We start from the raw sequence: 25,785 nt of genomic DNA, 5'->3' as shown, positions 1-25,785 counted from the left end.
TTCAGTCAAAAAAGCCTAAGTTTCCAAATCATGCAATAGTCAAAAAGAACAAAAGTTTGGAAAGAGACTGAGCGTGACAGTCAGTCTGTGAAATAAAGCACTATCATGTCATCGGCTTAAACGCTTCAGTCAAAACTCTATTCGTATAATATTTCTGGGGGCCGGGTCAGTTTCGGTAAATCGGCAACAAATCAAAGAGAAATGTCACAATATGATGCAAGTTGCAACACACATACTATTTTGTGTGGTAATTTTTGTGATAGCGCGATCGCATATTCTCACTTTGTCAATGGACTGCCTAATTAAGTCATGTGTTCTGCTGTTGTGCCATTGATTGGTGACATTTCTATTTGTTTGTTAAGAACCTACAAAACTATTCCAGCATTCGTTGCATTTGGCATTGCAAATATTCCAGAAACGTGTGTATGTCAATTTACACACAGCCTATGTAAAATTTAAATGTTTCCTTTAAGGCACGTCAAGACTGTGTTAGGATCTTAAGACTTTAATAAGGAAATCCCTTATTGGATTGTTAAACTGCGTTTTTACTTGACTTTGCGATGAAGGGTATGTTACATTAAATTAAATTAAATGAAATCAATAATCGAAGAAATTCATACCCGCAGGTTTTTAGTTTATATAATTATTGATAAAGGTGTGTGTCCTTGAATTATATAATTATATTGGGTAGATAGAAGTACCCCATGCGAATTTGTTTCCTAACATGCGGGATCGTGGCGACCAAAAGCGTTCGAAATGTTAGCAGAAACCCACAACAAACAGCATGCTCCAGTTAAATTTAAATTGAAAAATTAAACGTAACACTCGAATCCAGAATACTTGTGTTAGACCCAGAAAGATTACAAATCGTATTACTAAATAACCTTATACCTTCTTTTTAACTTTGTGCTGCAATTACGTGAGGGAGAAACATACCGAGCCAGGCAATTAGTTGGGAATAATTTTGAACGAATAAACATGAACACACTTTACTACACATACAAGCAAGCATACAAAAATAACATTAAACACGCACTAACGCTTTCATTTCGGCAGTATTTCTTGGTGATACGCCCACGTAGGTGGCATATAAGTCATTGTGCAACATCCATTGCCACTGCTCTTATGTGTGCATGGCGTAAAGTACCCGTTTGTATGTGCATATTAATTTTCTTATTAATAATGACATGTAATCTCTCGTCGTGTTGATTATGAGGTCAGGATACAAGCTTTGTAAACATTAACCCCATGCCATGCAAGTGCGGCGTTCTTGTTCATATTTGTGCAAGTCTGCTTGTAGACGAGCTGTACTCTATACGTCCACTTTTCAACATGATTTGATTTTTGAGTATCCCTCAAAAAACGCAAAAGGGGCAGCAAACATCAATAGGCTTGTCTTAACAGCTGTGCGAACAGAACAACTATATATGTTGCATTCGTTATACGTTAATAAAAAATCTCCTTTCCTTTGCTTTCAGAAATGTCGCATATTTGTCAGAACCATCGTCTGTGTTGAACTATCTGCTCGATACTATTACATATGAATGGACTAAACCGCCCATACTTGAACGCATAAACACCTGCAAAGCTTTCGAATGTTCCAACTTTTAACGGTCACAACTCAAAAGTCGTCATTATCAAGTCAGTGCTCACTATATGATATGAACGCTAATATACTCATTGAATAGGTTATTAGTCAAAATTGCGTAATCATCTAGATCGTGTAGGCTATGTATTGTACTACTATCCTGTGATTCGAATTTCCCCAAGTGACGGACTTTTTGTTTGATTCGGTTTAGTCTCACGATATCAAGTTTCGTTGAGATACTTACATTACTAAGATTCAGTTTTCGTTTTTTCCGCTCTTGTTTCTGGAGATGACCCGACAAATGATACAATACTGCTCTACTTCTCCTCCTATGGTAATTAAATTGCGTCCCCGAACCGTTTGGCGTTTTGCCGCCGCGACTCTGGAGGTAGCGCTGCCTTATGGCCTCCTCCTCCTCGTCGCTAAACTCCACTGGTAACAAGAGCAAACAAAACAGTAAAGGTCACAAATACACGCGCTATTGTTCAATCATATGCTTGTTCTTACGCTAAGCCGTCTTATGAAAAAAGAAAGTTATGCATAAAAACCTTTAATCAAAGATTGTATCAATACAGTAAAGACACAGTAGCAATAATTGTGAACCTTTTCGTTTTGTATGTCACCCACAAATTCTTGTACTGCTCCAAAAATAAACGCTCAAATTGTTAACACAGAATGATTACGTTTAAAGTGCAGTTGTTAACATTTGAATTTTTGTCCGGACTAAAACTCACTCGTCGATGATAACAATGCAGTTTACAGATGTTCAGGCTGAGTTGACAAGGTAAATGGGTATCTCAAAATGTTTTTGGAGTAGAAAAAGAACTGTTGACATTAAAAACAACAGTATTGGAAAATCTTCGCATGTTACAGCTTTTGTCCTTTCATTGCGCTCATGATTTTATACATCTAAAAATTCGAGTCCATCATGGTATTCTAGATAGTTTTCTTTGTTAAAATGTAAACATTGCAGATATCCCTTTATTTGATTTTTGCCAGATCTTTAGAGGCATGGAATATAAGGCTGTTTCTTACCATCACTTTTATCTTCTTCTAAACTGTTAACTTTGGATTTGGTGATGTCTTTGAAGGATGCCAGGAAGAGAACCACCTCGCCCTTTTCATTCTTGATGGGTACAATGTCTAGTAAGCACCAAAATGGAGTTTCTATCGATGAGGAACAGATAAGAGACCGTCACGTGTGTCTTCATTTTGTAAGCTTGTGTCCTTTCAGATGGTAATAATCATATTTAGCTTACCTCTCATCAATGGCACCGTTTCGTCTTCACAATTAAATACCATTGCAGCTCTTTAAGACAAGGCATGTGTACGTACACTAAGCATTTGTAAACTAATCTTGCAAATATCGCAAGCACGTCAATTTGAAGTTAAACTGAATCCGATATCTGGCATTCTTTTAACAGTTTAAGAGCTTTCACGAAAAGTCCTAGACAAATATGTCTTCATATTTTGGCGGCGTTCTAGTGTGCGTACACTATTACAGTACCATGTTTTCATGACATCTTACGCATTAATCGTCCTTTAGCATGACTTCCCTTGGACGGCATCAAACCGTGCGAGCCAAAAACACATTAACGACAAAGAAAAAATATTGAAACTACACACTGTAAATAATTGACAAAGCCTACCGTTTTTCTTTTGAAAAATAACTTCGGTCTTCAGTTCCTGTTTATTTTCGAGCGAGTTTTCAATCTCCTCTTTTCTATCGTCCGCTGTATCCGCCCCGTACAAAAATTTACAGGCACAACCCTTCTGCATAACTTCGGCACGTGTAAAACTCGTGAGCTCACAAAATCCATCGGAGCAGTATACAATGGGGTATCCATTTGCAACCTGAGCATTACCGAGTACGAAATTGCTATCTGTGGTGAGAAAGACAGGAGTTTAGTTAGTCCTGGATCAATGCCGCTACGACACACCTAGCTCAAACGTTTAAAACATTCCTGTTATTTCTGAAACATCGTCAGTCTGACATATTGATTATTGCTTCAGAGAAAAATTACATTGCAGAAAATGCTCTTCGGTCGGTTTCTGCATTTAGCGTACTCATGGCGACATATGAATCTCATATGAAATATAATAAAGATAAAATTGTTTGCATACTTTTTCACCCTAAAATAACAGTTCATCAGATAAAGATCACATGGAAGATGCAAGTACTGTTCTTCTTTACTATGTACTAAATACGCAAAATAACAAAAATGTTGACAGTAACTGTTGGATAGATGTCAAACTCATGCTTCTCGGATTCTGTGAGGCTCGAGGAGCAAAACAAGGATAACTCATCACCTAACAAGTACTGGTTCACATTACATTTAATCTTTGTTGATCGGTGTAATATTATGCTGCGGTGATATTAAAGTGAACGTACTCTCAAGTTAACATGAAATACACTATAATCTATTCGATTTCATTGGACTGAGGTGGCGCTGTTTTCTTATCAAATTCTTCACAACCAGTGATAAGAGTGTGAGATCTTACACGCAACTGTGACGAACTTGAAATTCGATTTTCTGATATGGTGGCGTTCAAGAATGCTAGCGCTATAGTCAATAAACAAATCACGCGTTTACTGTTTTTACAATGCAGACCAGTTCTTGCAAGCGTTTGAGAACTGCATTTTTATAGCCAGCTCACAAATAATCATGTCCCTGCATGGCTCGGGAGATCTCTTATGACTAAATCGAAGATTTCACATGGAAATCTCGTTGAAGCTAAATCGTAACTCTGGTTTGAAATGGGAGATTTAATGATGCAACGTTTTCTCTGTTCTCAGTGCAATACAACCGTCACAACTGCAATACCAATTAGGGGCCTACCGACACGTCGCTTTACCTGACATTGCGCAGAGAAAACTAGCTTTTGTCTATGGCGCTATTGCTAATTTCCGACAGATTAGACGTCGCATCGATTCTCACTCGCGCATTATATCTTCGCTTTTCTCACAAGGTTATATCGCATGCAAACTATGATGCATTTCGTCTGAAAAACCTCGAACCGATTAATAATCTTTTCGGACTTATTTGTCTCCTGCTAAGGGTGAATAATAAACTGTACATTGCCCCAATCTTGGTGGCAACTGCTGAAATAATCTTGTAAATAAGATAAAGATAATAGGTTTGTTCGACCTTGTACAGGTACTACAGACCGAGCTGCCTCTTGATAGGTCCGATTCTTTATGGTCAATTGCATGACGTTATTAGACAAAACAGCCGGTATTTTTTAGAGACATATCTGGCATGATTCGATCGCCCCTGAACACTGGGGCTTTCACCAGGCAGTGAGAAATCCAATGAATCATCGCAGTCTGTCTTTACTTCAGCATGTCTAAGCGACAACTAAAAAAATCGTGTAATTCTACAAGACTACGACACATCATCGTTTATCTTATACGATGTTCACTGACATCTTTATCCGTGTACTTGTAATAGTTCTCGCCAATAATCCTGTCACTCGTTCATTCAAGACTTGCTACACAATTGCCATTAATACTTGCACCTGCAGGGTAGGGCAATTTATCAATTGCTTTCGCTGTGTGGATGCCGTATCCCGACATACTGCTCATTACCTTTCGTTATAAGAAGGAGAAACCCGGCGACCATTTAACACTTGTACACCACTGACATGTACTCAATCTCCCTCACAGTGGAGGGAAGTGAATAAGCGTCTGATTGATGTTTTATAAAATTGGATGGTCAAAAGTGTCTGTGATCTCAAAAGGATACCTTTTGAACGTTTCCGACGCAGAGTTGAACACTACATAGGGAGCTAATACAATTTTCCTGACTGTCCTGGCCACCAGCACATGGCGCGCGTCATGCGTTAAGGTTGACCCACCAGCACGAAAGTTTGTCAAAAATTTTGAACTTTAATTTAAGAACGTGCGTTTAACAGTAACACGGCCTTCATTTATATGTTAGAGGGAAGACCTCTATCTGATATTCATAGTCGTCCACTGCAAGGCCCTTGTGCAATGTAATTATTACTATAATCTCCTTGGCGACTGGGTGAGAAGGCATTCCCAAGGACATCATATCGTCTTTCACGTGTGCCACGCTTTCTAAACAGCAGCAATGCGAATGTCAGCGCAAACTAACTCGCACAAACAAAGCATGCGTTTGTCGCTGCATGCCAAGCTTAACGGGTAGATTTTGTCTGGCCGGATACAAAAAAGTGTATAAACGTTAATTGGTATGTCATTATGCAAATACTTTCCACCTAATTAGCACTATAATGATCTTCAACCAGCAGCATTGCTCGTCAGACAACCCCTACATCAAAGATTGTTTTTCCTCTCATGCAAAATCTATACCTGTAGTTTCTCTCATCTGCGCGTGGCACAAAAGACCGTGAACTCTTTTAAGTGCATTATATGACGTCACGTTATATATTTCACAAAATACATCAAATTGCATTGTATTACACAATAATATAACTATAGAGGCCACTGTTATTATATTAATGAAACAATTCAGACGATCCTCACCAAAATTTTTACAGAGTAATATGCTATCTAGTAATTGTACGACACCTACTACCTATTAATTGTACTACAGCACATAGCATTGAATCCAAAAGGGGCATTCCTTCGCGCTGTTCCAAATTAGGAGTTTGTTTTCCGAAAAACGTTGTGAGGAGACGTCAGGATGCACATTCAATGGTGACCTGTCGTAGTCGCGAAGAACGGTTTGATATTTGACACAGATACAGAAATCTGGGTTTTCAAAAATCGCTTTTGTCTCATAGTGTCTAGCCGTGCCTCCTAAAAATACACATTACGCATACAGTATGATACTCTCCGCCATTATACGGGTGTCCGCCGGAGTGCTCCGAAAACGCCAGCGAATGCCGACGCTTTCTTGTGGTGAAATATCGGATTCGCCTAAAGCTATCTGAACCGAATGGAACGCAATCGACATTAACATTTTCTTGTGAAATCAGAAGAATATCTCTTGAGTTTTGAAAAAATCCCCCTTTCGGACTGAAAATATATCACTGACAATCAAGCCCGGGATTAAAGTCATGCATTTCAACCGCACGCAGAGGCATTCCCATTCAAAGGTGTTTCCCCTAGACTTGATCAGTTCCTTTCATAAATGTAGTGCGTTCTGCTTTGCCTTCTTCAACATAATCAAATCACCGTACACAGTTTCCCTACGCTCAGTAAGGATCTTCAATATATGCCATTCGTGGGAATTTTTAATGCTCTCTCTGACAGAGATGAAACGGTTTCTGTTTTTGCTGATTGGGTTAAAGCACTGTCGACTGGGGATTTTCCGGTCGAGCACCGCAAGATGGTACATAAAATGCACCCATGGCGCTCGAATAAAAATAACTTTGACTCTTCAAAGGCCCTGAAACAGTCATTCTTAAATTTGCTTCCAATTAAGCCATATGTCTGCTTCGTTCACTCACTGAAAGGAGACCATTAACCATATTAGATTGACATAAACAAGGCAAGGTACAACAAACATGCAGCGTCTGCAATGCTAACTAGCGAACGTTCAACCATGGAATTCTATTGTTTTTCAGGTACAGGGGTGTTACAGTCTCAGGCACGTATTCTAAAGAACGGATTTCTTATTTCAGCTTACGCTTCCCCATTTGTACTTATGTGTATGTATGTATGTATGTATGTATGTATGTATGTATGTATGTATGTATGTATGTATGTATGCATGCAGACAAACACATAATGTGCGGGTCTCTGTGTCAAAGGTAAAGAAACATACTATACTTAGAGGTTATTACCCAATATCGCCTGTTCCTGTGTCGTATCAGCATGAGTGTCATTTGTGCTGCGTCAGACACGAGACGAAGTCGAGTGTCTGACGCAGCACAAATGACACGAATGCTGATACGACACAAGGAACAGGCGATATTGGGTAATAACCGATTTATCATATACCCATGCCCATAATTTTAGGGAATTTTTACTAATAGAACGAAAAACCTTTAATTTTGAGGCTTTACTTTATTACGCCTTGCGCATAAATATCAGAATGTTTATGTGAACAGGCTTCATTCATAAAGTATACGACGAAGATGTCAACATCACGCGCGACATCGCTGCAAGTCATCCATATCTCAATGAAACCCAAGAAGAAAGACACTGGGATACAAAAATCGTCATACAGAAGGAACATTTTAAGGTGCAATATGCTATTACAACTGTAACCGATCAAAACTGCTCAGCTTTAAATCTATCCTGATTTCGATCGTCGTACGGCACGGAGCTCGCGCGGAGAGGGGACGCCATTTTCATGATTTTGTTAGTTTACCTTTAGAGTTGCCATGTCAACAGTGTCGTCGCACGCGCGACATCGCTGTCATGCCACGCGCTCACTAACTGTTCGGTGGAGACCGTGCACAGTGCCAGCGCCGTGCGAACGGCAGAATGTTTCAGATGTTTGCTAGAACTTGACCAAAAAAATCCCATGGGAAAACATTTCAAGACTCAACGTGATATTTCCGTATTTTGCAACCAGAAATACCCGTGTTCCCGAAGCCCTTCAAGTTTTTACGTCGGCGACATCGCTTCGCAGGCGGGGAGCGGCAGCCATTTTGTTGTTTACGTTGTTTACCAACAAACTGCTAATGTAGTTCGGGAAAACTCTAAAACTGATGACGTTCATCGTGCATATCTCGACGTTTACCGTGAAATATCACGGCTGATATTTTACGGTGAACGTCACTAGGATGTAGCAATATGGGCAGGGGTATATGATAAAACACGTAATCATTTCAACTGACAAAATATATGATAGCTGCAGTTCAGAAGAAATCGAGCAACATTCTTTTGTCTTTCACCAAGTCCTTACGATCTTCTATGCCTTCCTGTCTCGCTGTAATTTCGTCGGCCTAAAATTCAAAATTGATGAACCTAAAACCCGCATTCCATTAGCTTCAAAGTTTAATCATTGCGCAAAAGCTATTCTGGGAAGCTGAATTATCTTCTGTAACAGAGCCATTATCATTAAGGGCATTTGCTTGGTACATACGTAGGCACTGTGGCAGTGTTTTGTCCCCCTTGAAAATGATCTAATTCCATCGCAAAAAACAAGTTGCTGAAACCAGAAAAATGTTCACTGAATGCCGGGAGACTCAATTATGTTCTGCGAAGAAAACCCGCCGGGACAGGAAATAGATTTGCAAGTTTTTTTTCTCTAATCGCTGAGTATGTCGGTAATTGTAAGCATGTCGATGTTTTTCAGACTCAGAATATGATCACAGGCTTAAACGATATCGGTGCAATAGCGAAGAAAATGACTCTCCCCAAACAGCATCAAGTGTATTAGACTTTAACCTTTTCCAGTGATTACATTCGTTGTGGCGAGACAAAATAAACACACGGCTACACATATTTATCCGTATTGCATTTAAGAAGCAATCATGTCTTAACAAAGAGAACATCCGACCGGTTTCTACGTTCAAAAGAAATTTCTGATGGAAGTGTTCAGTGGATTTCTGAAAGCGTTTCCGACTAAGGTGTGTTTGCTATTGTCACACGTTATGACTGGTTAACCTAGTGACCAGACTCTGGCAGGTACTAGCAAAACACTGTGTTCAATGTGTGACATTTTGATAGAAGAGAAAACATGGTATCCAGTTCGGTTCAGACGCTGGAAAGATCTTGCAAGGCGATCCAGAGTTTCCCGAACACTGGTTCTCTCTACCTACATCAGAGATGCAGGGGTGGGTGGGTTTGGGTGTGGGTGTTACAAAGTTTCCGTATTTGCTAATTTAAATACATTTGTACAGAACAATGTTGTTTTGCTGATAGGCAAGGAATACTGGACATCGAGGTGAAAAGTGGAAAGTCAAGAGCGGATGACAATTGCATCTTCAGAGCCCTTTTTGAATTATTCTAGACTGCTTTATTAAAGGAGACTGCAATATAAATAAAATCGGCTGTCAATTATACGCTGAACATACATAACACGATTGGAACTAATTTGGGATAATTAGATTTTCATGTTTTCCAAATTTCATGAAAGTGTTAGGTGCCTTATAGGTGAATTTTGCAATATTACAAATTACTCATAAAAACAAGTGTGTAAAGTAAAAAGGAAAGCAGATGAGATTACATTTGTAGCTAAGATCAAATCGGCATTACTTCACCATCCAATTATCCCAAATTAGTTCCAATCGTCTTATATGGAAAGAACGTAAAGCATACCGAAACGAAGAACTCGCTAGAAATGGCGAAGCCTCATCCAGAGGACGATTAATGCATACATGGTTTACTGAAAGTGCAATTGCAATGTCAGAATCAGAACGTTCTGGTGAATTCATTGCGACGTGATCTAGCATCCGCCTACCACATATGTCAGGTCTGCTCATATGCACTCCGACAAAATGTAGATTGCAGGAACGGTTAGATAGTCATTTCCCTGAAAGCTCAACATTTCATTCTATTGAGAGGGGGAAAAACGAAAGACGCACCGACATTAAAATGTCCCGAACAAATGGCGTACGGGTAATAACATGGGATTTATTTGAAAATCTCGCCGCGCAGCCCAGAAAGGCAAATTACGAAGATAAACGAATATGGTCGTGCTGTTTTTCTATAGTCCCTAGAAAATTAAGCATGGATGAAATCGCCGAATCAGAGCGAAAATGACAGGCAGATATGAGCCCATATACATGTACATTGTCGTTTACAAGGAATCATATCGAATAGCAACTCCATAAGCGATAATAAATCTACCACAATCTCCTTGCATTATCACATGGCCCTGAGATAAATCGATTCCACTAATAACTTGCAACATATACGTGCATCGGGGAGGTATCTAGGGACTTACTTAATATTTGAAACTGCTAAAGAAATCTTCCGCGAGGAACCCTCTTTTCTATTCAATCTACACGACCTGAAAATACGATGTAAATTATGCAGGTAACACCGCGTTTAATGTACTTTGTCCAGTCTTTCGAGCACAAGTCACATGTCCTGATCCGTCCCGCTGCGAATGAGATTATCAATCATATAAGGCATGTAAACCTTGAAATTTTATCAGCAACGTCACAATAAACAGACCCAACTTAACATTTGTCTAGGAAGAGCAATGGTATTGCATCCACAGGCTATACGGCTACCCATTGTTGTTTAGGGGAAGGCTTCTTCAATATCATTGTGTTCGGCCTTCTGTTACCGTCGATATCGAAATTGCATAGCTAAGTATTTACGTTTATGTCCATGCTTGATAGCAAAACTTGTTCTCTCTCACAAGTACAAACGACCAGCCAGCCATAAAATAAATTACTGTCAATTCGTGGACGCCACTTACCTTGAGCTTTGCAGGCTTCACTTTCAAATGCAAAGTTTATTAGTTAGCCTTGAGGGGCCTTTCAGCGTATCTCGCAAAAGTAATGTCATTATAGTTACATCTCCAAAACAAGCCAGGTAGAGACGCGAATGGTAACATTACCTCGTCAACCTCTAGGGCTCGTTTTAGTCCCTGCCACCGATACGGATTATTGAGTTCCATGGCAAGGATCATTGAACGAGAAAGGTCAAGGAATCACCACACCTCATTGATTGCAAGAGTGCAACTGCGCCACGGCAAGTGAACCATGTACACATCCTGACGTGCAATGTACTGCATCCCACATTGAACGGTTATGTCCGGTCTCGTTTCTTCTAACATTAATTAAAACTCGCTTTACAGTCAAAGTTCTTCAAATAGCTACGATCTCAATGTATGTTAAAGCTGTTGTCCGTCAGAGGACATCGCTCACCTTTATGGGTGAATGCTAAAAGTGTCTGACATTACTTAATACGTATACAGAGACGCCATGGCTCAACTAAATGAATAGCTTTGTCTAGTTGCAAGTAAATTAAAAGCTACACGGGGTTTTGGAGTCCGAGGGATGTAAAACGAAAGTTTAAGGTGCTCATGGAAATAGAATTTGTAGCTGTGCCATTTTAAATGTATGGACGCCTTCTCTGGTTACCGTTCTTGATTAAAACACATGTACATAAAACCATAACTTTAAAATATTCGTAACTATCTCAAAATTGGAAGAATCAATATTTGGACTACTATCAGAGTCAATTATACCCTCGCACGACTTATGGAAAAGCAGGTGGAATTGCCATCATGATCCTCACAACAGAGATATGTAAAGACTAGCAGTAGATAATACCATTTTACGGCACAACGATTGCAACGATAAGCTTAGATCTTCATCAGAGCGTAATTCCCAAAACGTTGCGTTTCAATATGTCACATAATACTGTCTCGAATTGTGTCAAAAAGCTACGTTCAATAAGAAAATTGCGAACTACACCTTTAACGTTCGCAATGTATACGCCGGAAGGTCCCACATCTGTCCCAGACTGATTTAAAGTCTTCTATCATTTGTGTGGTTTTTCTGTACATTTGGTAATAGGTCTAAGATTCTCTTCACCACGGGAAACTAAGGTAGGTTAATGATTTTTTTTGTTTGGTTATCTCCCTTGGAAGTTACATGGACATTGACAACTGCAGATACGTTTCGACGATTATTTCACGCTGGACTAAATTTATTTCTCGATGCTTTACGCTCAGTGTATCATTGACTAACATCGTAACACAGCCTCAGGTTTAGCAGTGTTCTGAAACTAATTACTAGGTGGCAAAATGTTACAGTAATTGTTCACAGCGGACTGTTTGTTGCTTGAGATCTTAGCTGTAATTCTGACCCATATGGCGAGAGCGCAGATTTAAATGTGAGAGTTAACCATGTTTTGTTAATTTGAGAACTAAAGAACTTCCCATTGGAGTTTGGTTTTTATGTCACTTGCCAATATGATATAGTTAGGTCTAGGTACACCGACTCAGACGGAATACAACAGGTCACTGGTGATAAAATACACGTACCGTTCCATCATGGTGACAAAAGTGATTCACGAGATGATCCTCGTCGCTGCAGTCCGTACACGAAGTAATATGAGCATTATATTCACACATTTGCGTTTTCTCACTGTTAGCACATAAAGAAGCTTGACCCAGCACAACGTAATGACACCAATAGGCGTATTGAAGTATAGACCCATTTTTCTCAAGGGTCTACGACCGAAGGTATATTTTGTAGCTGTCCCAAACAAATAATTGTCATTCAAACTTATATTAGACCAACATTCAGCTCGTATCAAAAATCAGAATATTCAGTGTAGAAACAAATTTCATGAAATCAAAAAAATCTTTCCTTTATGTTTGCCGGATGGCTTATGAAACCTTTCTTTTAACAAAAGGTGAAGCCATGATTTAAGATTATTTAGGGGCAAAGAAAGATAAAATTATGGTACGCGTTTCCTGGCAAAGCAGTAGTTATGTCGGGATCTCGTTTATTTTAGCTGGCTGTGACCGTAATATGCAGTTATTTTTGGAAGTACGGAAAATTTTTGGGTGGTCGGTTTACACAAAATATGAATTTTTATATCTTAAATTAACACGCTAACATGATACCTCAAATCATATTGATAAGTATGATTCCTAATGTTATGCGACGTAAGATCTTGGAAATTAAAATGATTTGACAAAACAACAGCAACATTAATAATGTTACATGTGTCTATAACATACCCTAACTGCTTACCTTCATAGACTTAGCGTATACAAACTTGACGTATGCTGACACAGAAATCCTAGAAGTTGCCTTGGAATGGTGCTTCATGGCTGGAATTAATAGATTCCACTTAAAAAGCAGATGTCGATCACATAGCTAACTCTCTGCTAACACATAAAGGAGGGAATGTCTTGTGCTCTGTAGTTCCCGTTACTTTTATTTTCTCCAGTTTGATTCCTTAATGGCTACTAACCTTCCCCATTTAAGAGAAGCTGAGAGTGAAGTCGCTTGTTAGAGGTTCGTTGCACCTGAAATCCCTTGAAATGTTTCCCAGATAATCAGCGATGGCAGATCAAATGTAAGTCAGCAACATTTGGTCTACTCTGCTTGAGCTCAATTCGAAAAAAACTACCCAACGCAGATTCATGCTTCGTATAATCGTTACCTGAAATAGTTCTTATTTGATTTCCCCAAGGCGTTGTGAGGAAATTCGAGAAAACTGTTACGGACACTAGGTCTGTTCCGTCCGGCACAAGATGTGTCCCTACCTTGCTAAATTTAGACTGTCCTGAAAGCGTTTTCTGCGCGTTAATTTATAGTAGGAATTAAATGCTAAACCATGATATGGTAGGTGAAGCTAAGTGTAAATCTACACAAATATACATTCTAAGAGAAGACAATAACTTCAAAGAAGTTCAATCATTTTTGTTCAATTATGTCCTCTCTGGGTAGGTATTCAAGTGCATGATTTCAACTTTGACTCTCACGAATCGCATGTGACTATAGAACGTGACCGCTTTCTGGCCCGGCATGAATGACCAATCATTTTGTACATGCAATACAGAAAAGATATCAAAGATCATGCTAATTGTATACTTGATTGCCTAGGTGCACACGTTATAGGGGCTCAGGAATTTTGACCGGCAACGCCATTTGAAGGTACCTTTAGGTGTCCTGTGTTTTGATATGTACATGACATGACTCGTGAGATGATATCTCAAGTCTTACGCAAAACCATTGACGTAGTAAAGTAGTTATGTCTTGAACATTCCTGTTCGCTAAAGTTGCTATCTGACAGCACCCAAATGCGTCATTTCGAAAGTAACGACAGCGCCATGTGGGTGAGATAAAAGGACATGCATTAACTGCCTATATGTATAGGTCAACGGTAATCCGTCGTGCAGGGTCTGCTATCGCCTTGCCCTAAGCTTTATCCAACTTGACTAAGTTACTACAGCAAAACGATAAACACAAATTTATGTTAATATTCGTAAAGGTTATTTCAGCACAAATATCAAACACTACAAATAGAGTTTCCCTTTGCAACGAAAGATGCCCGATGAACAATCTCAGTTTGTTACCTATCAATGACATTTCATGCAGTTTTACAGTCAATATGACTTCCATTTATGGTTCAGCAGAATCATTCTTTCCAGCTATTGCATATAATTCCAATTGGACACCATCTCACATTTCTTTTTCAATTATCTATCCTCCAAGTAGCCGTCCATCAAAGTATCAATCAGGATTTACCATCAGGGGCTCTCATATATTCACCGTCAAAGAAAGAATATCAGGTAACAGAGAAATGATTTCAGAAAACCGATCCCCTCTCACGAAGCTGTCGAGAGAGTAAGGAAGACATCCAAAAGATCTTTATGTGCCAATCATGCTTTTACTCATCCTGCGCGATAGAGTGTATCACGCACAGTCTCCAACCTATTAAAGGCTCTACAATATGCAGACCGGTAATCCTGCAGAGAGTACGTTGTCACACGACTGGAATTAGCTGGCGACTTAAAATTCACGGGTAAGGGATAACAATGGTGGTAATCAATACCGTCTTGTTGAAAAGTTGGAAGGTCCCATCACGGGCTTTAATGCAGGATACGGGTTCCACATGAAGATTATGAACCATTGGGAGTTATAACAGCATGATACTAAATGCATTGTGTCTTGTATGAGCTTGGATATTTGTTTACGTGTTTGTGCTTCATCAGAATTCCCACGGTCGGATGGAATCACGAATGGCGTTACAAAATGCAACTCTGTTTCTGAATCGGCGCAAAAGTTTTTTGAGCGGTGAAGTGACAATGCTTTAACACGAGAAGGCTCCCACTTCTTTGCTGCGTGAACTTCAACCTTACGCATCTCGCGAGTTCGAATTCATAATACCAGTTTCATGAACTCTTATAAGTACCATACTATATAAGTACTCTGCTCACTTGGAACGACTAAAATACTGAAAAGCATTAACATATATTACTTGATGTATTAATTTAATTTAGAATAACTCTGTCGTTGCCATATGTTTTGTTATTGCATTACATCAGACAGTGGACGGTGGTTGAACTTCTTACATTTTGCGGTTTTCATAAAAAGTTCATGAATGTGTATTGCACATAGTGTGTTTTGCTGTTTGGTGGATTATACTTTTGTTAAATACTACTCATCTTAATACCAAACTACCAGACAGTAGTACTGTACCATAAGGAAGATTTCAACCTTCTCTGATGCTGATTTCGATGCTAAATCGTCTCCGAACATACTCTTTGCTGATTGATTAATTGCCATGACAGAAAAAGAAACATACGACTGTCTCGCAAAACACGACTTTAACAAACTAAAATCTTTTAAGTCTGGAAATTACGTACTCTGAACATTGCACAATTTTGCAAGAACGCATTTATGATAATGATTATATTTGTGGTGTTACTGTTCAAAGTCACATGTGATACGTTTAAACGTTTTCCCACCAGAAAACTGATTATCTCGAGAGGATAGTATAGTCAATCATATTGTCGTAGGCGATATGAAAAGGCAAGCATCTTATTTCAGAATATCAAATGACAGGTTCATGTAAGGGTGGTGGTTCAGTCATCAATCGAACGTTAATATTTCCTATGGAAAATGTTATACCCGTTCAAAATACCAGTTTGTTATTAATATTTTCGTCATTCAGCAACACACTGCAATTTCTAACTACAACAGCATAGCGCGACACAGACATTCCACAGTACAATAAATTACCCACAATTCAGTTTGATATGTACACACCACATTAAAATTTTTACAACTTTTTCAGTACTGCCTGAAAGCAATAATGTAGAACCTCTAGATATTTGAATAATTATATCTATTAAAAGTACGATCAGATATTTCAGTATAAATTTCAAAGTAACCATTAAATAACAGTAAAAGTCACATTCTGCAGGTACTACAAATGCTATACTTTTAGGCAGCAAGTTATGACAAACTGAAGGGGTCATTCTCTGAGGAAACTTAGCATGCAAATTTCTTTTGTCTTTCTGTTTGGAAAAAATCAATATCCTTTTGTTTCATAAAACAGGTGCAACTAGTCTCCCTACTTTCCATTAATTTATTCTGTATGGCTGAAAACACAATCAGTGGAAAGTTTTACAAAAATGCTATCTCCTGTCTCAATCAAGCATACTTTTCTAAATCATTTAAAATGGGAATTGAGAAGAATGGTATCCTCAAAAGTACGATTTCAGAATTTAAAAAACTAGTCTGTGAATTTGTCTACACATGAGAGACACAGTAGATTTCACTGAGGAGTTTCCGTGTGTACAAATCATGATGAATTATGGGACATCTTCAGTACTGTGCATTCCATGGGCTATTATTGTTCACTATGCATAACTCGTTTGCTGTAATCCCAGAATGCACGAAAAGCGTGACGCCTTCCTACAGTGAAAACATGTCGAGCGGAAAGACATTGCCCACATCGCTAGATCATGCATTACGGTCATTTAGAACGGTCTGTTCTCCTTCAATAAAGCTATTCATTTCTTCAAATCCTCGGCTCCTGAATTAGCGATACCTAGTAAAAATGAATAATGAATGACGTCAAAGAGGAACTGAAAATTGCCGACAAAATCAGACAGACAAGAAACATGTATCACCTCTTCGGCAACTCGATGTTTTTTCGATTACCAATGAAGTAACACGACTAGGTTTCAATATTCTGTGACCCTCATCCTTCAAACACTACACCTATTCGTTGGAACTAATGTTCTGTCTCTAATTGTTCGGTTTTCTCGTTATCAGCGTGTGAAAAGAACGTGAAGAGCATATTCCTTAATCTCCAACCTTGTACTGCTGGATTGCCTTTTCACGAAATGAAAAAGGCTTGCCGAGTCTTGAGACTCTTAATGGTGTTCACAACCTAAAAGCCACACGTTCAAAAGTCGGTCAGGTGAACGACATCTGTCTCTATTCCAACAACGATAGATGAATGCTGTGTATGTATACTACACATCTGAAGGAAAAAAATTATTGCACGCCATTGGACTCTCTAGAAAACAGCAATCTCACTGCAAAAAAGTACCCGGTGTCACAAGCCACTATTGAACAGTGAGGTTTTAGGAACAAGACACAGTTGAACTTACATCTACAGTTATTCGTTCGTCATGTCGCAAACAATTTGCGCCATGAAAGTAAAATCAGCGACAAAACATAAAACAACAAGCAAAAACAGGAGGAGACACTCTCCATGTTTGCAGACGAGCGCGTGTACAAACAGCGCAGCTGTTTCAAGTTCTGTCACTGACAGGGAAGCTACGCAACGGGAGCCTGAATAATCTCGACGTATACCAAAACCTTCAGTTTAGCTATGCATCATACTATACCCAATTTCAAGAGTATTTCAACCCGCAAAACAATTAGCTTTCCAGATATTCTCCCGCTATGCTAAACCAAGCGAATAAACGGCTGTAGGCTACAGCATAGAGTGTTGGTTAACTTGCCTTGGAACTAGAGCAAGTGCATGTTGGTTTTGCAGGGTACGGTTTACTGAAAGAACCACAGTACTGAATGAGGGAAGACTGAAACACGCACTGATAAATTTGAAAGTTGTGTCGCGATGAGTGCGTAATTGCAACATTGACGTATTAAAAGTGGAAAACCCTTAAACCGTCTCATCAACCTGGATTATTGTTGCATTGAAATTCCACTCTGTTTTGTCAGAATGAGAGATCGTTAACGTGGATAATAAAGCTGTAACCTTTGGAACATTTGGTGCAACATTGACTTCGTCAGAGTGAGCAGAACCACGGGAGAAACCCTCTGTCAACATACTGATTATCTAGACTGAATGATGTTTCCGTGCGAGTCATACACAGCACAGTGTACGACGTTACAGGCTTGCACTTTGACGGGTACGCTAACACATTTTAGTGAAGGTTGGATTGCATTAAAATATCATTCAGGGTACAGGTTTGCCAACCAGGTCCACAGCCCTGTGTCACTGATGGTCATTTTATAATAAATACAGAAATGTCAGGTACGAATGCTATAACCTCCAGTAAAATCCATTACGAATCGTACCAACCATTCTTTTCCAACTGAAAATACATTTTTTGAACTACAGATTCGCGGAGGATATTCAAACTCTCCTCAGAAAAGGTGCAAAACTTTTCACTCGAATTTTCTCGACAATACTTAAACACGTTTTGCGCTCCATGATTACAAAAGACATCGTCATCAAAGACTCTGGTTCTTTGCGAAATCACACATACTCGTTCTCATTTCACTGAGTCAAAGGGCGATAAACAAATTATATTATCACTGTTGTCCCACCCACGTAATTTTCCGATCTCTTTTTTCCCTTACACGCAACATAATCATATCAAGCCTTGTATTGGAAGTACATTCAGTGAGGTTGATGACCATAGGTTATAAACACATAGATGACTTGGCGAGCTGCAACCCTTCCTGGCATGCACTACCCACTGTCGATGTGATCTTGCCCAAATTAAAAAGTATAGCCTTGTAAGTCCTTTCTGTATTGTCTGGGTGATGGACATCTCTTCATGATAAATAGAATTGCACACTTTTAATGCAAGACAGCGGTGTCCTGGAAAATGGGATAATTTGAATGATTTATAATAACACTTTATCGTCATATTGATTACAGATTGAACAAAAAAAACCATATCCACATAAATCTTTTAATGTTTCATTTAATTCTGATTTTTATTCTACTTAACACCCAAACCCTCAACATACACACCTCAAAAATGAGAGTGAAAAAAAAATCCCTCGAGGCAGCCCTCAACATACATTGTATATCAGTTGTAGACTAGCTCACACTCCGAACACACATCTGGGCTGTTTCTGACCATTCAACAGCAAATCTGAAATCGCATGGTTTTCAAATTCGTGGGCTGAAGCAGATTGTTATGGAATTATTTCCGAACAGCCAATCATATTGCAAATGACCCTAATTTCAGACTATTTAAGTTGCGGTAAATAATGCAAATTTTTATATCTGATAAACCCACCGCCAGACAGATGAGGATAATAGTATCAAGGGTATTTATAAAATACGGTAACATATATACCAATATAGCTATACATTGTATGAGCACAGCTGTGAAGGGTGTTATAACAGTAGCTATCAGTTTCGATCCAGATCAAACTATCGAAGAGTTGTTGCTATTTCAATATTCCGTATTCTTGGGATGTAAGCTTACAGCAAGTAAATCTGAAATCGCACGGTTTTCAAATGTACAAAGACTCATTACTTTTGCGGATGACACCATTTTTCTCTAGTAATTAATCTTCTGTATCTGGGTCATTCTTTACAGTATTCCACATCGTAAACTTATTGGTGTGAATTTCCCATACCTAATTGTGATGCCGCTCACTAAATACCACTCTTCACGACGCCCATAAACACCTTTGAAAGAAAGTGGGAACATCGCAGCCAGGCACTGCCCTTCGCAATTATTTCACTGCAACTTCGTTGCCAGACACGATGACAAATGGCATCTTGTACTTATCATTCAAGCTTTTCCAGGTGGGTGTATTATCATGGGGAGTAAACACGGCATTAAATGAAGCATTACTGTTTACGAGGTAGCAACTAGATGGTTTCTGACGGTTGGAATTTTCTAACTAGGGTCGTTTACAAAGTTATCACTCGGAAAATCACCGCGCTCATGATCTCAACTGTTTTTAATAGATCACGCAAGATCATTAGAGCCTCTAGGCACCGTGAATGGTATTCACTCGCATGTAAACGTCATGCGCTCCTGACGATGCAGGCAGTGAGACACAGTGGAGTCACATAAAACTTTTATGAAATTTCTGATTTTAATCCGACACGCACCAAAATCACGCTACGAGGCCGTGGCTAGACTATTCCAATTTCAAGGGCGTGTTGGATGATCACCCTACAGTTGTACACACGTGTCAACATTAGAGTCACGAATCCTTCCTAAAAGTGTCAAATATTCCACGATGTACTGATGATGAGGAAAATTTTATCGAGAAGGTTCGCATGCCACAACACTGGTCGCCCTTTCCCTTCATTCGTCATCACCATTCGCGCACTTTTCACGACGACGATGCAATTCACTTGTTTTTATGGATAATTTGTAATATTGCAACTTAAAGGTATATGGCACCTAACACTTTTGATAAATTTGATTAACTAAAGGATCATATTCTCCCAAATTAGTTCTCAATCGTGTTGCTGTGTATCTTCATCGTGAGCTTTACTAAACGATACCTATTATTTCACTCAATTGAAATGGGGATCTGTAACTTTTACATTACTTTGTAGTATCGGGTATTAGCTTTGCAGGGACTCATCTGGAACATCTGAAATATCGTTTCGATTATTTAACTTTGTATGATTAAGTACCTTAGTTGTTACTAAATGACTACCTTCAGTCGGTACTATACAATATCTTACAGTGATTAGGTGGCCCATAGATTTCAAAGTTATTCTAGAGCATGCACATCAAAATTTGATTGGGAACCATCATCCAAAAGAAATCACTTATACACAAATTTTCACAGACTGTTCAAACTTAGTGCTTTCCGATGAATGCCCCAATCATGAACACAAGTACATTCAATTTGACCCATCACGTGGTATCATTCCTTTGATTGCAGTTGAATAGATCAGTTAAAAATCAACCTAAAGCTGATGTTAGAATGGCGTTCATAGTGGGCCCAAATTAAATGAGGTTTACGAACAAATAATTCATTTTTCAATCATTTAAACCATCTCTAGTTCAGAAAATACAATCACCAAACTCAGGTTCGGTCTAGACAAGATTCTCACTAATGGTAGCCATCCAGTCTCCAAATGGTGATACATACATCAACGTGAACAAAACAGAATGAAAATTGTCTGAGGCGGCGTCTAGCTAGAGCATCTTCCCTGTCACCCACAATTTATATGCCAAATGCAGAAGCCTATGTGTTGCATCTATAAACACATCAGCAATCGAAGAGTATGAGTATTCGATATCCGTGTCAGGCCATCAAAGAAAGTAAGCTATTTCCTCAAAACCATAGAATCGATCGGCAAAATGTGCCTGGAATATTGAGAGCAAAACAGAAGAGCAAAATAAGTTGATTTTTTGTTTTGAGGCAGATTAACCATTTATTGAGCGTTCATTTGATGTATTGATAGCACATCATGCCACATACCCTTCAGGAGCAGGATCGTTTTTTGAAATGTCAATTTTTGGAGTATCCTCATTTCTAACAAATATCTAAGGGCACTTAGTACGTGACTAAAGAAAAATGAATCATGCACAGTCTTTGATATCTGATGAATACTCATATGTCTGAATGTACGGGCTGTGTTTTTATTTATGTAAGTATAGTTATGTATGTTGGTATGTACGTATGTAAATGTCAATATTCTGTTGTTAGTATTACTGACAAGAACTGTCTTTCCATTTCAGTAGTTTCCGAACAGTTCCTTTAATAGCATTTGATATGTATCAGGACTTCTCACTTTTGTGACGACAATAAATTATCAATACATTAAAGTATAGCATAACGTGTATTTGCTATGCAAATCATTGTTTCCAAGGTAAAAATTCCATTTCAAACGGTGTTCCTGTAAAATGAAACATCCACAGAGCTGAAACAGCTCTCTCCCTGGAAAAATTGGAATACAACCACCACAACATTTTGACAATTTCCATCATTGCAAATTTCTGTCGTTTGTCGCGTTTTGTTAGGATTATGAATAAATTGGGTGAAACTGTATGATGCTGTTAAAATGTGCCATAAAATCTCATGAAAGAGGGATCTCTACTAACTATACATCAATCAAATTTGGGAAGTTTTATCACTGGATAACGGAAAAACCTTTATTTGGGCATAAAGATAAGGCTTACTGTGAATTTAATTTCCTGTCTACAGCAAATCATCTCAGAGTAACTTTACTTTCCAGGGTATCCCGATTTTTGATTGCAATACTGACATTTGTGATAAAATACTTGTTTAAGTCCATTTATTATACAGGAATTTAAACAGCGTTTTCTGTCTCACCAAGTTTCATCTGCCATTCAACAAGGGCTTGCATGCGTATATGTACAGTTTATAATAGCAGACAAAATCTTCATGAAACTGTGGCTGAAAGTAGGAAGTAGACTGGATTCAAAGAGTTTTGGATCAAAGTTTGTGACGCCTCAAATATTTTAGAGTTATATTTAAATTAAACACAAATTTATTATTAGTTTCTCATAATGAATATGTTTCTTTATCATAAATATTATAAAACAAAAATTTTACAACTCTTTCCAGCGAGACTCATAAAAATTATGTCTGCACAACTCTTCTGCCAAATCACGTTATGAACTGTGTCATATGATACAAAACCATCCAATTTATCGATACTAACTGTGTCTACATTCTCATCAATTCAACCAACATTTGATAGATCACTGTAATAGTGAGGGCAAATATTAATTATATGTGGCTTTTATGAGATGGATTTGCTAACCCTGGCAAAAACAAACACAATATGTTCTAATCACTTCCGTTGATGTTATTACCTTTCATTGCTGTATCACTTGTGTCATTTGTCACAGACCAGATATAAAGAAACAGACATAACAAAATGGTTACATGAACAACCAAAATACTTATCTGCACTTATTTTTCCAGAACAGTCTTGTGGGGGTGACACCATCAGCAGTACGAAGATTTAGCTACATATATGCTATAACCAAACACCAACTTGTGATCTGTGCTAGCTTGAATGAACTTTTTTGTTTTAACTGCCGGTAGTTTACAGCTAACCATACAAACATGAAAAATAGCAAATAAATAATGCGTATTCTATGCCTGCACCAGGTGTCATGCTGAGATGACGGAAGGCGATTGTTCGCTATTGTCAGCCATGGGGAAAAATGACGATCAAAATAGGGTAAGCCGTTGAAAACTTACAATGAACCAGGATTTTTAGACATTTTGTACGAGGCTATACTCTCTATTTAAAAATTATCTAATTGTTAACAATAAAAATATTGGTTCAACTTCAAAGTGTTGAAGACCAAGCTTATCCATATGGTTCATGATATAAACTTTGTTTGTATATGAGAGACCTTTTTTCATTCATTTGCTCAATATTTAAATCAGCTACAACTTTGAATATTCCCATAGGCAGTTTTTAGAGTTCATAAATAAATCATCCCTATCAATACATTGTAATTCAGACTCATTCTGTAGTGGGTTTGGGACAGTTTGAACAACGCCAATCTATAGAATATTTGATTTTATACTATAAAGTGTGTAAGAAATACCTTTGCAATTGAGACACTACGACATACACAAATGCTCAGCAAATCAACATTAGCACTATAATTTGTATTGCGATATCTTTTAAATGCACTGTACATGGAAACCTCACAAACTAATGACTGAAGGTTTACATAGCTTACGAACATATCCACTCTGTATGGTGTTTAACCTTTAAAAATATCCCCGAGAAAAGTACAAGCAGAAATAAATAATGCCACAAACAAAATGTTTAATAGCCACATCAATACTTTATTGGCAATAAAATGCTGGCCCTGCAGTCTTTGATCAAGGCCTGTTAACCTCATGTTAAGTACCTGGGAAGCAAATCTGTCAGCTCATGGAAGTTTGTCTGAACACTTCAGTACACTGAAGATTGAAATGGCTGTCAAGAATGGTAAAACCCACACACTGTTGAAAATAATTGCTTAAAGGCAGTATAAGCTGTGCCCATGTTTGAAATAGCTCATTCATCGCTGGTCTACACGATGGCGACTGATGTGTTTGAGCTCTCCTTGATACAAATGTTTAAAGATTTCTCAAAGGTCTTCAGACTCTTTATTCATTATACATTTTATTCAACTCTCTCAGGTCATGCAAATGTAGGTTAGATTGAGCTTGCATGCACTGAAGCACTTGCAGAGGAACTGGCCGCGGTGTTTTAAATAAGATGATGACCTAAAAAAATCGTTACAAACTGAAGAAGTACACAAAGGGTAACAACAGGATACCTTATGAATTTATGGCAACATATATATCATATTGGTCACACTTATATGCCTGAATCTAACAATTCAATGAGCACTGACACATAGAGAGAAAACGGTATCATACAGGTCTGTCAAATTACACTTTCACACTCCAAAGCATAATATTAAGCATATTTTATACCATGACCGTACAGAAATATGGGTAACACATGATGATGGAGAAGAACAAGAAATGCTAAAAAAAAGTTAGCGGATGAAAAGACTTCAAAATTAGCCTTTTGAGTAACTGCAGTAAGGTCTTTAATGATACATGTGCAAAACCAGCTTGGTACAGATATAGAAATGATTGCTAGTACACCACATACAATAACTTTAAATCTGGTGTTTTGTTTATCTTTACAATATTTAATTGCTGAAATTCAGTTCGTACTTTATGAGATAATAAGAAAGATTTTAATGATGATGTTTACAAAGCTACATTACCATCATGGTTGACATGCATATGATATCATCCTTTGCCTACACAGGAGTTGTTTGCCTTATGGTCCATTCTTGTGTACTTAGAATGTAACCGTTAGTGGTAAATTTAAGACGAGTGCCAGTGCAACAGAACCTTATGAATGTGTCCAATCTTGTGAAATAATCTGACATCACCTCACAAAAAAACTATTTTTAAACTACAGTTTAACGTTCTTGTGTTTGTCTTTCATGACCAAAGAATATTTCTTTTTACAAGTTACAACATTTTCAACATTACGAGAATATTCGACAAGCAAATTACCTTGAAATCATACTTCTGGTACAATATTGGATGAGTATGCTTGCTTCATTGCTACAAAACCAGCACAAGCTGGGCTATTTTGATAAAATCAACACAACAGAATGATAATTATAACCTGGTGCTGTACATATTACATCAGGATTCACCCTTTGCTAATGTGGGCAACAGGTATGTCTCATCAGGTCATATGTTTACAAGTACATACGGAAGTCAGAGACATTTACATATCTGAAAAGGTTATTTGGTCTTCCGAGTAAAAGAGCTGATAGACATCTTTCTTAACTCTTATTCAACTAACTGTTATTCAACTATCATGAAATGCCCCTTCTCATGTTTCAAAAGTAATATTCTAAATTGAAACCCCATTTTCCTGTATATGATTATATGATAAATTTCAAATAAAACTGATGCTGACAGAGCATTCACATTCCATATCACAGTCGGAACGTAACATACTTTAGAATCCCTGCTGTTTATCTCATATAGCGACATGATAACAGAGGCTACTCTACTGTGTGTTTGATATGTCACCTCAAATAGGCAAACTAGGGCCTTCT

At 38.2% G+C, this 25,785-nt stretch overlaps 1 protein-coding gene across 12 annotated transcripts in view; it reads right to left on the bottom strand.

The window, feature by feature from the left end:
• LOC139143479 (voltage-gated delayed rectifier potassium channel KCNH8-like) overlaps positions 1 to 25,785 on the bottom strand; it is a 145,988-nt gene that overhangs the window by 16,148 nt on the left and 104,055 nt on the right. For 6 of the 12 annotated variants that reach the window (XM_070713825.1, XM_070713834.1, XM_070713831.1 and 3 more), the window contains exons 2-5: positions 3,238 to 3,471; positions 2,624 to 2,755; positions 1,833 to 2,020; positions 892 to 909 (exon numbers count right to left, since the gene is read on the bottom strand). In XM_070713825.1, coding sequence (XP_070569926.1) covers positions 892 to 909; positions 1,833 to 2,020; positions 2,624 to 2,755; positions 3,238 to 3,471 — 572 coding nt within the window. The remainder of the gene's footprint in view (positions 1 to 891; positions 910 to 1,832; positions 2,021 to 2,623; positions 2,756 to 3,237; positions 3,472 to 25,785) is intronic. The other 6 variants (XM_070713835.1, XM_070713836.1, XM_070713827.1 and 3 more) reach the window with 1 other exon arrangement.

This window comes from Ptychodera flava, chromosome 11, assembly GCF_041260155.1.
Source record: "Ptychodera flava strain L36383 chromosome 11, AS_Pfla_20210202, whole genome shotgun sequence".
NCBI lineage: Eukaryota > Metazoa > Hemichordata > Enteropneusta > Ptychoderidae > Ptychodera > Ptychodera flava.
Note: the sequence above shows the minus strand (reverse complement) of the source record. Positions and strands in the feature narration are given on the sequence as shown.